Source organism: Ricinus communis, chromosome 7 (genome assembly GCF_019578655.1).
Source record: "Ricinus communis isolate WT05 ecotype wild-type chromosome 7, ASM1957865v1, whole genome shotgun sequence".
Classification (NCBI taxonomy): domain Eukaryota; kingdom Viridiplantae; phylum Streptophyta; class Magnoliopsida; order Malpighiales; family Euphorbiaceae; genus Ricinus; species Ricinus communis.
The window spans coordinates 23,026,934-23,040,429 of NC_063262.1; the positions used below are offsets into that span (position 1 = coordinate 23,026,934).

A 13,496-nucleotide genomic window follows, 5' to 3' on the forward strand; every position below is an offset into this window, starting at 1 on the left:
TGTTTAATATACTATATAATTATTATTATTATAAACACAAACGGTAATCTATGGCTCAAATGGTAAACCATTGACTGATAAGTTTATATAATTGCTCCAGAGTTCGGTTAATCAATGGCATGATATGCATTTCTAGTTTTTAGATTATGCTTAAAGTTTCTTGATTTTCCACCATTAATGACTGTTTGGAGAGCTATAACAACCAATTGATGGAAATCATAAAATAAATAAATAAATAAAAACAAAGAAAATCAGATGCAAGTACCTTTGAATTTTCTTGTTTGATGAAGCCTAATCTATTTGGATTAGCACTTTAAAAGAGTATTTGAAAATTTGGACATGATTAACAACCAAGAACTTGTCTCCAGCCTACTCAAAATAATAAATAATTTCATATGTCATTATATAAATAATTTAATATATAAATAATATGATAGATCGAATACACATAAAAATTTATTATATTTTAAACGAGATATCTACTCTAAATTTAAAAAGATAATTGTAAATATGAGAATAGTATTATTTATGTGAAATATCAGCTACCAGCTAGGATTGGCTTAAATATTGTAAAGTCTAAATTTATGTAGTAAAAATATATCATAATAGAATTCTCTTTTAATTATTCTCTATAATAGATAAGAAATAATAAATAAATTTAAAATACTTAACACTCTATCGATAATCTAAATTAAAAATATTAAATTAATTTATATATATAAGAGGATAATTATAAAAATAGTATATAAATTTATTAAAATTTGACAATTAAGTATTTAGACTTTAAACTGATAATATGTATTTTAAGTTTACAGTCCGTAATTGCTATTGACTGCTTTATACATTCAATTATAAAAATTTGTTAGATTCGCACATTAAATTATAACTTTTAAAAATTTAAACATTTAATTTTTAAAATTAAATAAATAAATAAATTATTATTATAATTATTCAATTTTTTTTATATAAAAGATTGCTACAGACACTTAAATATTAATAATCTCTAATTTTACACACTAACCGATTTGTAATTTTTTAAAATCTAAATATTAAATTATAAAATTTTAATAAATTTATATATATATATATATATATATATTATTTATATAATTATTTTAATATAAAATTATAAAAGTAGGATGTAAAAATTTGAAGAGGGGTTGGCTAAAAGATTTTGAAAGGGTGGGGGGAGTGGGAGAAGGAAGAGAAAGAGAGAAAAGAAAAGGGAATGGTTGTGGGAAGAAGAGCCAATCCAGAAGGGTTGTGAAAAGGTGGCCCTAGTTGGTAGGTCCAGTAGTAGTGATGTTATATATCTGCTGATAGATTCTGGCAGATTAGGAAGCCTGATGTTAACCCCTAAAGAAGTCTTGATACCTTTGTACTTTCCCTTCCAAACCCACTGCTTATTATGAAATTGAAACCCCCCCCTCCCCCCCCCAAACAAAAAAAAAAAAGGAAAAAGGTTTTTGCATTCAATACCAGCCAAACAGAACGCCTTCCTTTTTTATTTTCTTTTAAATAAGAAGTCTTAATTAATTAATTAATTAACTTTTTTATATATTCCATCGAGAATTGGTACTAATTAAGACATGAGCATGCTCCTTTTTGAGACCCTACCCTTTATCTTCCCCAGTCAAAGAAAAGAAGGACAGGTCTGTTTCTGGTGCCTCTATCCATCATCATCATCTTCTTCTTCTTCTTCTTCTTCTTCTTCTTCTCAGCCTCTCAGACATACGTACTTTCCTTGCTCTTCTTTGTTAGGTTTAGGCGGTTGCAAGAAAAAAATATCAATTATTTTTCTTTCTTTTTACAATGCTCAAACGAATTTGAACTTAAATTTGATTCCCCCGAATTCTGATTCTCCCCATATAGAGATTAAGTTATAGGATATCAATTGTTTCACTAGTCCCATTGTTTCTTTATAGACATTATTTAAATTTGAAATTCATATGTGTTAAACTAAATTGAAAACTAAAATATTAAATTGATCAAATTCAGGAGAATAAATATATATTTAAGCTTTATTTTGTCATTAGGATATATATTATATATTCATGTCTATAAAGAAACAATGAGACTAATAATCTAATAAAAATTAGATAAATTATAAAAATTAATTAATTAATTTAAAATATCTAAAAATGTTATAAAAGCATTCATAAGGCATTCTTTATGTGTCAACTTTTGTATTATAAATAGTTATTTTATAAAATAAAAATGTAATCGATTATTTATTTTTCTATATTGAATATATAGAGTTAGTTTAATTGATTTGAAGTTTTCAGATAGAATTTCTTGAGGTGCTAAAATACTATTTAAAAAGTTTTAACACAATTACATATAATATATAAAAAAACTCTAAATTTTTTTTATTTTTTAAATATAAAATAAAAATTAATTTGACTCTTCAAAAAATACAATAAATGTGTTAGAAATTTCTATGTCTATTAATTGATATTAATAATTGTATTTTTTTATTCACAAAAGTAAAAAGAATAAAAAGAGAAATTAAAATAGTAAATATAAAAAATCAATTAGAGGTAAATATAAGATTTTTTTTTTCACATTTAAATGCTTTTTGAAATACTCTTTATCATATAAATAATACTCTTTATAATAAAAAAAATACCACTCAGAATGCTCTAAATTAATAATGATGTAATTCATATATTGGAATTTGTTTGAATTAGCTTTTCTCCTCAAAGTTAACAAGAAAGTGAAAATTAAAATGTCAAGCTTGAAATGCATTACAACTAAACTTAAATTCTTAGATTAGTAATCACAATGTTTTTCTGGGATAAATCATGATGATTGTGGAAAGAAAACATTACAACATTCTACCATAGAACAAATTATTTTTTACAAAGGACAAAACTTTTTATAAAAAGAAGATGATTGAAATAAAATGTGGAAATTGAATATATGAGTTTGATTCACTTTGTTGATAGCTAATTAGCTTGCTTGCTTGTTAGATAGAAGTTTGTTACAAAAGTATTATTATTTTAATACAGAAAGTTTTTATTTACATTATTTTTATTTTAAATTGGTGTTTACTTGGTCTCTAATTAATAATTAGGGTTGACCTTTAACTCCTATGGACCAAAATTTTGGGATTTGAATGCAGGTGGTTATATCTGTCTTTATTATTTTTGTTTTTTCATGGGAATTTATCTTTCTCTTTATTACCCAAATTGTCCTTAGGAAAAAAAGGAAAAGATGAAAACTATATTTATTAAAACCCAGGCCTAAACTTTAGCAAAATAACTATCTCCTTTTCAGGGAAAATTATATTTTTATGAAAAGAGAATCACAATAAAATTTTACAAATATTTTTTGTAATTTATTTAAAAATAAAGAGTAAATAAACTGAACCATTTGGGATCTAGGTAAAACTTATTGCAGGTTTATAAATATTAGATTTTTTATTTTTAAAAGTTTTATTATAAAATTATATGAAAATATATTTTATATTTTAAAGAGCTTATTTGGCTCTCATAAATAAAAAAATAAATTTTTATTTTTATTTTATATTTAATAAATATATTATAAATTTTCAAGCACTTAATAATTAAAATTTATATTTTTTATTTTCTTGATAAAAATAAAAAATAAAAAGAAATTTAAACCATTAATATTTATGACAATGAAAATAAAGTAAACACTAACATATAAAAAAACTGTTGACTTTAAATAAAATATTTTATGTTTTATATTTAAATATATTTTAAAATGCTTTTATTATGGAAATTAAATTATTTAAAATAAAAAGTACTATTAGAATGCTTAATAGCAATCGGATCAACTCTAAAATAGCTTGACTATATTTCTATAAGAGAAATCATTTAATTAGTTATAAATTTATAATAAGATATGAATCAGAAATTTGTATTTCTAAGTCACCTCATTGAAACACTAATTATAATATCCATAATATATATATTATAACATATTAGTAATAAAATGAGAATATATTATAGTAATAAATTCTTTTAAAAAAGATTTGATCAACTGGAACATTACAGTGTGAAAATTAATTAATTTCTAAAGGAAATATATATATATATCTAAAAAGAAGAAGAAGAAGAAGAAGAAATAAAAGATGAGAAGACAAGTACCATGAAATGACAAGTCTTAAAATTGTAATCCAGATTGGTTGGGCACAACAGAGAGCATTTTCATGATGACTGCAAATTCACAACCTCTTGAAAAACCTTTTTCTATAGATTCTACAGAACAAATTGTACACACAGCTAATGATCATAACAAATCATATGCACTTGTCACTGCCTCTCAGACATGAGCCCAAACCAAATCAATCAATCCTCTTCATTTTGTTTTATCACGTTTTTGTCCACAAACATATTTCCTTAGTTTCTATTTCTATCTCTTTTATTTTAGTTAAATTATCATTACACTTCCCAAATCATAAATCATATGCTCTGTTAAATCATTCAGTTTCATGCTTTCTTTGCCCTCCACATTCAACTCACCAATTTTGCACATTAGGATCATTTGCCTTTCTCTATAAAGTTATACGTTGGGTATCTTTCCATTTTGGGTTTTGTTTTCTTTTTCTTTTTCTTTAAAAAAGAATTAGTGATTCTCGGTTTCACTCTTTTTTTTAAACGATTTTAAGACGTGTTTATTTAAATATATATATATATATTTAAATTTTTAAGAAAGTACTTTTTATTATTTTTATTGAGGTTAAAAAATCACTATATTTTTATAAATTGACTATTTTCTTATAATATTTTTATTTTATTTTAGTTAATAAATGATATAGGAAAATTAGTATTAATTATTTGATGATAGTTATATATGATAATATTGTTTTTTTATTTATAGTAATTAGGAGAATTGTCTTATTTTCTTTTTATGTTTGTTATATAAGAGCTTATGTTTTCTTATAATCTTATTTCCACAGTCAATAATAATTTTTTTTCTTTTTATTTTTTCAAATATTTTGATCTATCAAATATTTATAGTTATTTAGTTTAGGTAATCATACTCCAAAAACTGGCGTCACAAATTGATTTTCTAGTAAAATTAAAGGTTTATGCTTTTATTCATTTTTTAGACTGACGAAATAATTCTAAATGTGTAGAAATTGGTCAATTGTATTATTTTCAAGAATATTGTTAAAATCTTGATTCTTATTAGTAAACTGTACAACTACAAACTCATTTTTTTTTATTACATTTAATGCTGCTGTTTATTTTTTAGTTTTATGAATCAATTTCCGTTAAATAATCCTTTATTTAACAGTTATTTTTCAAAAGAAATTTATAAAATTAATTATTAATTATCTTTTTATGAAAAACACTTATTTCCGCGGTATTCTCCAAAGAAACTCATACAGATTAACAATTCTTTTGTAAGCAAAAAAAGAAAAAAGCAACGCAAATTGATTCGCTTTTCATGAATATACATAATTAGAGAATGATTAATATTTTAATTTGTTAAAATCAGAAAAAAGAAATTAAATTGAAATATATAAAAAGTTTAAATACTTTCATAATTATATTTTCCATGACTGGTTAGGTCTCTCGGGCGTAGCTTTCAGCGGCCTTCCAGGCTCAGGTGGTTAACTACCTTCTCCTTGAGGTCCCCCACCCACCATTAAAAAAGAAGAAGTAGGTCTCTTATTAATTTATACCTCTAGCTGATGCTCCAACTTTAATTTACTTTACTTATCTATGGATATTCCCTTATATATATATGTTCATATAATAAGTCCACAAATTGTCCACCAGTTCCTTCTATGATCCATCCTGTTGTAACTCTGCCTTCCCTCCCGCCGTCTTTGCAGGGCGGGAAACCATCCAAATTCTAACATATTCATTCACCATCTATATTTTATATATGGAAACAAAAATACAAACATCTTTTGAAAATTACTTTTATGTATATATTTAAAAGAGATTCAGTATTATTATTTTTATTATTTATTTTCTGTTGGATTAAATTATGTGTTAATGGCGAATGTATCATTTAGTGAAAGAATGTAGTAATAAGGATCAATATTACACAATATTTGTGTATTCAGGTACAGTTAATGCTAAATGCAAGCAATTTAAGTATTTTAATAAAAATTAAATGAAATGAAATTAAAAAAAATATTGTATATATAATATCTCCAAACACCCCCCTATGGGGACCCTTGCTCTGTGTCTTTATCTACACCTTTTTGTCCTTGTTTCTCTACACAGCCCATATCTTTCTTCCTTTCTTCCTCCCTTTCTTTCTTTGATAGCCTTCTCGTTCGCTTGTTTTGTATTATATATTCTTAATAGCCCCGTTTACTAAATTAATTAATTTAATAAATTAATTAATGTCTTCTTCTTCATCAGCATCATCTGAAAATGGCAATGGCGCCAATGGCGGTAGGGGTGGTAATGAATATGAAGGGCCACCAAGGATTCGTCCACGTGCCATTAACGAGGTGTGGCCCGAGCCTTTTCTTGAAGCTCTTGCTGCCCAGGTCGCCATTGATGCTTCTCGCTTTGTTGGTCGCCTTGCTGCAGCTCAAGCTCTTGCCAATGTCTTTCAGGTGCGTGTTGCTCTTTGTCTTTTATGTATGTATACGAATTGGGTACGCATATCAGATTTGAGGAGAGAAAAATGAGGGTTCTTGATTGAGAATTTTTGGTTTTGAATATTGGGTTTTGTGGAGATATAGTTTCTTCACATAATCTTTTTCTGATGATTTTGAAAATCAGTTAGCTAGGCAGAGAAGTCGGCAATAGAATAGAATCATTTTTGCCAGCATCCGCTGCATATAATATTGTTTCAAGAATGGACAAAGGTCTTCGTCAAGTCAAAGTGCTGTTCTGGAACCTGCAGAGTGCTATAATTTTACAACCTTGAATTTTCAGATTCTTCTTTTTTTTTTTTTCTTAAAAAAACATTAAATATATAATATTTCAATTCAATACAAGGAAAACTGAAGAAATGCTGACATATTGTAATGGCTTGGATGTACATGAGCATCCAAGGAAGAAATTGCGTCTTTGGAAAGAACTGCTTTTGATGGGTCCATTTCTAACTAAATCTGTGACCTCTTTCAGATGGTTGTATGTATGTATGTGTTTTCATCTTCGCAAAGTTTTTTTTTTCTTCTTTTAAACTTCTCCTTCTCTTTTGCCATTGCAGAGTTTAATGGGTCAATTTTTTTAATACCCCCTTTTCATATCTTGAAGAAAAGGACTTTTTTGTGTTTGTATTTCCCTTTCCCTTTCCCTTTCTTGGCATGATCCTTTTCAAGCTCTAGAATCCTTTGCCTTTTTGACTCAACTTTCCTAGCTCTCTAGAAAATCTATCCAGATACTTTTCTAATAACTAAAATGTGGATAAGACATTTTTAAGCCCACTTAAAACTTGGGCAATGTTGGAGCTCTTTTTTCTTATAGCATGATTTAAGGAAAGGGGGGGCAAAGCCAGGCTTAGTTCGCTGATCTCTTTACCTTGCGTACTTCCTTTCCAGCATTAACATTTCTAAGTATAGTTATACCTTCTCTTTTCTTAATATATGCTACGTTCCTTCATGCTCCTTTTTCTTGTAATAATTGCTTCTACATTTTCAATTTAAACAACACCCTTTTATTTGTAGTTATTGTTTTCACAGGGACACATATAAAAAAGATAAATAAACAAATGAGCTGTATAAAAGGATTTATGCCAAACTTAACGAATTATTTAGGAAGAGTAATTGCAATTTATTGTAAGAAACTATCATTATGTGGAAAATATTATAAAGGAAAAAAAAAAAAAGAGTCCTGACTATTAGGCTTTAATATGTGAATAGATGTTGGCAAATTGCAAATTGATTGCTGTTGTGGCATCAGTCAAAAGCCAGCATGTGCAAATGCCAAAAAGCACATGGAGCCCAATGCTGGTTTTATAAACTGATGTCTCCTTGTCACTTCAGAGATAAGTTCTTCTCTCGCTGCTTGAGCCCCAGAGTCAGTTGGTGACTTCTTTTTTGTTTTTTTTTTCCTTTCTTTTTCTTGTATGACTCTCGAGGTTCTTTCTTGTTTTTTTCTTTGCTTTTTATTTTTTTTAATAAAAGAAGTTCTTATTTTATGTTATGTAAAATTTTTATACTTCTTTCCCTTTCCAGGGAATCATTCATGACATTAATTTTGTTTTTCTATTTTTTAAATATATTTTTTGGGTCAAGAGATTTTCATACTTGGTCCTGATGTACTGTGAAAAACACTAAATCCTTTTCAAAAAAATTCAAAAGGAAAGCAGATAATATATATAGAAAGAGAGAGAGAGAGAGAGAGAGAGAGAGAGAGAGGATGGTGTAATAGATGCGTGTTTGAAGTAGAAGTTGAGGAGATAGTCAAAGAAATAGCAGAAAAAGGCAAGTTAGGAAGATATAGATTCGCTTCTTTTAACGAGACAGGTCTTTGGGCAAACCCTTTCTTGGAAATGAAAGAGAGAGAAATATATGTTTGTGGGAAAGCACGCTTGAAGTTGTAATCCGATGTTTTATACATTTATGTACTTACTATATAATAAGCTTTTTGATTTTCTTCCCAATCATACACATATAACATTTATATGGACCACACCCTAGCTATAGTTTTTTTTTGTCCTTTTCTGTCCTTCTGTTGTAAATTTCCATCAAAACATATTTCCCATGCTGCTAATGTTAATTTCTTTTTCTTTTTAGCTGTAGTATAGTGTTTTTTTGTTGTCTCTTGTTGCTTGGATCTTTTATCTCTCATCACTGTGTTGGAAAGATTGCATATAGATGTCACACTTGTACTTGGTGTACTTATATCTTGTGTGAATTGGTGGGATTGAATAGTAACAAAATCTTGCAATAACAATAAAGAGAGAGAGAGGTGTCATAATCTTCCCTGATAGTAGGATGTATTGTATAGTATAAATGTGTTGTGTTTTTAATGAGATGGGTCTTTGTTTGTACTACCACTACATGTCTTTGTCTATGCTACATGACAACACTATTCTTCATTGAAATAAACACTTCCCCAATCTTCCTTTATATAGAATTCTGACTGCTTCTGACATCTGAACCCACAAAACATACATCTTTCTCTCTCTCTCTCTCTTCCCTGCTTCCCTGCCATATGATCTGTAATTTGGCACCAGCTTCAAGTTTTTTCTTCCTTTCTTACTAATTAATACCTAAACGCGCATGCCATATACAAAAACTTACTTAATGGGAGCAGCTAACCTTGTCTCTTTTTTTTAGGCTTCTTTTTCTCCTTCGTTTTGCTCAAAAACATTCACATGCCGCATACTACAAACCCTACTATACTTTTATTTGAATCTTTCTTAATTTCACTTTATCAAACTCAACTTATTAAATTTCTCTATTTTATAATTTGGTTATTTATTCTTTGTTTAATTATAAAAATAGTTCTTATTCGAATATATAATATAATATTCGCATTTTTCCTTTTCTTTTAATATGGGTCATTGCATGATATGCTACGTGCATGCATGGCTGTTGTTGCTTAAATGTCTACGTGGTGTTCTATTCCTTTCAGGTTTGTTCCACGTGGCGAGCTGTCTCGCGCTCCGACCTTTTGTGGCACCGTTTAACTCGTAGAATATGGAACCGCACCACCCTCATTCAAGACACGTGGCGTGAGGAGTACATCTATCGCCATCGAACGGCTAGAAACTTCCGCACCCGGACATCATCTCATTTCACTCTTCAATTCGATCCTGCTGATTTTGACGACCCGAACGATCCCGACGCACTTATCTGCCGCTGTCTTGCACTCTCCGACAACTATCTAGCTTGTGGCTTCGCTGATGGTGCTATCCGCCTCTACGACCTCCAGACGCGCCTTCACACGCGAACTTTCCGCCCGCAGCACCGAGACCACATGGGCCGATTCTCACGCGCTGTATCAGGCATCATTATCTCCAACAGGCGCTTAGTATTCGCTTCGTTGAACGGCGACATCCACTTGGCAATGCTAAACGGTAACGCCTTTCCACGTAGGGTCCACTATGGTGACATGCTCACTGATGGAGTGTTAATAGACTTCGCGGGTCGTGGGCAATGGTGGGTGGGCCTTTACGTTGGAGTTCCGGGCCGGGCTTTTCATATATGGAATGGAACCACTGAAGAGCTGACTTTTGTAGGGGGATTATTAACCGACCCGGATTCAGTAACGGGTTGGCACATGCTAAATGATATAACCGAGTTACTAGGACGAGTGAGAGTAACGAGTGAAGCGACAGCGATAGCTTGCACAAGATTGAGCGTGATGTCATTTGATCTAAGGAACCAAGGGGTAATATTAGGGGAGGATGACAGAGGAGGGTTTATGGTGAGCTGTTTTGACGTGTACAACTCGGCTTATGTTAGCGTAGATAGCAGCGGGGTGGCTAGAGTGCACAGGGCAGATAACATAGGGGGGGAAGAGATATGTAGTTTCAATGTGAGGGTACAAAGAGGAATGATGGGGTGTATGAACGGTGGGTATGCGCTAATGTGCGCAGGGGGAGTGGTGAGGATATGGGAAATAGAGCAGAGAGGGGAGTTATTGTATAGCTTCAGAGAGAGAATCGGAGAGGTAAATGCAATGGCAGCAGATGAGAGACACGTGGCAGCAGCATCGAGTGAAGGGACTATAATACATGTATGGGATTTTGGAGCATAGTGTAGTAGCAGTATAGGAGGAGTAGGACTTTGACTCTTGAAAGAACGAACCAAAGAAAAGAAAGAAAAGAAGAAGACTTTATAGTAATAACTGACCCTCTTTTTGTGGCTTGTTCGTTCCTGTTTTTGTTTTTTAGTGAGTTTGACATGTGGAAAAGACAAAACAGTAAGAGATGAGATGTGGATTGGATATGGATGGGCGTAGGCTAACGCTATTTTGGGGAACTGTGTTTTTCTTTTTTTCTTTTAATTTCTTTTCTGAGATGAAGATGAAGAAAGGTGGAGGGGGGCTGTTTTGGTCATTCTTTTCATTGTCTTCTCTCTAGGTATCTTTTAGTGTATTTAATTTGGGTACTTCTAATTAAAATGTATTTGGAGGTGTTAATTCCATTGTACTATCTTTTTAATTCAACTGTAATTTTTGTGACTTGTTAGCTAAATTGAGTTATCTGGTGGGTACAAGTTTAGGGCCTCCTAATATATTGTAGTAGGGTTTTAAGGATTTGTTTGTTTGTTTGTTTTGTTCCACTAATTATGTAATTCTTTCGACTTTCTAAAAATATTCTTAATGCCCCCAGGGTTTTCGTACCCTTTTCTTTCCATTGTTTGCTACCGATTTCGCCTCATATACAGTATTTTCGAATTTCTCTGTTAGAAAAAAATAAAATAAAAATCTAAGGTCACTGTGATCCACGGACTGTAATACAAAACGACCTTCACAAACACGTCCTCTATAAGGAAGAATCAGACATGTTTGGAAACTCAAAAGCATAACGTAAGCTAATTATTGTCTTTAGGCTCTCGTCTAATAATCTAAAATTGGCGAAACTTGTTGTAAACAAGGGGCTTAAAGCATTTCTATTCACTATTTATTTTATATATGTCAATTTTAAAATAAATAGTTATTTTTTTTATTTTAAAGAGTTATATTATAAAATAATATTTTAATAATTAAATATAAATTAGATAATTAATTTAGTTTTTATATATGGAAAGTTGAATTTTATTTTCTATTATATATCTAGTAAATATACTTTAAATTTCTATACATTTGATTTAATTGATATTTATAATTTTTATTGATAAAAATAAAAAAAATTAAAAATATTTATAAAAATAAAATATAATTTTTATTAAAATTAAATAAAATTTTATTTTTAATATTTAAATATTTTTAAAATATTCTTTATTATAGAAATTATATTTTTTAAAATAAAAAATACGGCAAGATATGCTTTTAATTCTAATGTTTCAATTTTTTTAAAAAAATTGTCTAATTGTAATGTTCAATTTTAATTATGACTTTTATTTATTTAATATTTTGAGTTTTAAAAATGTTGAAAGTGAGCTGCTCCATTGGATAAAAAAATAAAATTAAAAGTCCAGTTTGGGGACACAGTTCTATTTTTATTTTTTTCAAGTAAATTAACATTTGTTTTCCATGACTATTTTACTTGTTTTTACATGATTCTTGCATTTTGCTTTCCTTCCACTTTTTTCTCTACAGGCAGACTATGAGTCAAATGTTCCTAAGTGCCACAAGCATTATGTTAGAGCCACAAACACAGAAGATTAGAAAAACAATTGTCGAATTTCTGAAGACAGCTTGTAAAGCATAAAAAACTTACATCTCTGGCACTTGCAGTACCGACAATACTACTATTGAAGCAAAGCAAATGTTGGCAGTATCAGGAATGGCGTGGTGATTGAAGATCTCTTCAATTTGTTGTATTTTGATTCGTTATTAATGTAAAGTCCCAAAATGAGTTTCACGTAATTTTCTTTGTTATCAATTCATCATTCATCTTTTTTATTGATACAAGTTTAGGTGGGTTTTATTGTTGATCCACGACAGTATGGGAAATAAAAAAGGAAAATATTTTCCTGTTTAATGTCTTTGACTTAGTTAGTTGTAACTAAAGAGAAGTACAGGTTCAGTAGGAAAAAGAGAGTGTATGAAACAAGAAAATTATTATTGGAAATGTGAAAGCAAGCAGCCTGTGAAGAACCCTTTCAAACTTGCAGGCATTATGTTCTGGAAACAGATCCTCAATTTGAAGCAGTCCAATTCCACAGACGCGGCGACTAAAGCGGTTGTCATGCTACCCTACTCATCCTTCCTATTTGTAGAATCTTCTCAAAGATGACCAAGTAAAATAACCACAAAGAAAAGAGAAAAGAAAAATGACAAAGTCTTCATAAGTGTTTGATTTTTCTCTTTTTAATTTTCCTTGTTAGTTCTTAAATAATACTTTTCTTTTTCACAAAAATCTAGGCATTCTGTGCATGAGGATTAACAAATACACAGTAATATAAAAGCTAAATTACAAATATTAAATATTAAGAAATATCTATAAAATAATATATTTTTTATTATCATCAATTGTGTTGACAATTTATTATATTGTAATTTTATAACCACATATCAGCTTCATAAGTATTATTTGACGATGCTAATTATTTAAAAATTAGTTTTAATCTCTTCATTACTCCTATAGATTTAACATCAACATCTCCATCCTAAAGAAGGAGCTCCATATCCTCATAAAAGAGAAATTATACAACTCTTTAAAAAAATACTAATTTTTTTTATTAAAACTGTTAATATAATATGGTAAAAGAAAAGAACCATCACCAATAAATAAAATGATTGATTTTATATAGATAAAAATATGAGATCCTGATAAAAAGAGAAAGAAAACAAGAAAAACAAGAATTCAAGAAATGGCTAATTTATCTTTTTAAAGAAGTTGAATTTGTTGTTATGTAGTTTCTAAATAAATTTTATTTGTAAAATATATTAAAATATTCATATCCTTTCTTCCTAGCTATAAAATTTACT

General features: G+C 29.2%; 1 protein-coding gene across 1 annotated transcript; it reads left to right on the forward strand.

Moving 5' to 3' along the window:
* Positions 1-6,266: 6,266 nt before the first annotated feature.
* Positions 6,267-11,081, forward strand: LOC8264008 (transcriptional regulator STERILE APETALA). The gene is made up of 2 exons (XM_002530174.4): positions 6,267-6,553; positions 9,528-11,081. Exons 1-2 carry the CDS (start codon positions 6,335-6,337, stop codon positions 10,653-10,655), a joined length of 1,347 nt encoding a protein of 448 aa, XP_002530220.3. The 5' UTR covers positions 6,267-6,334; the 3' UTR covers positions 10,656-11,081.
* Positions 11,082-13,496: the final 2,415 nt, after the last annotated feature.

Bases quoted from the DNA above. Each gene is read 5' to 3' on its own strand.
- LOC8264008 (XM_002530174.4), top strand. From the start codon at position 6,335: ATGTCTTCTTCTTCATCAGCATCATCTGAAAATGGCAATGGCGCCAAT. The intron at 6,554-9,527 runs GTGCGTGTTGCT...TATTCCTTTCAG, and splicing joins CTCTTGCCAATGTCTTTCAG to GTTTGTTCCACGTGGCGAGC.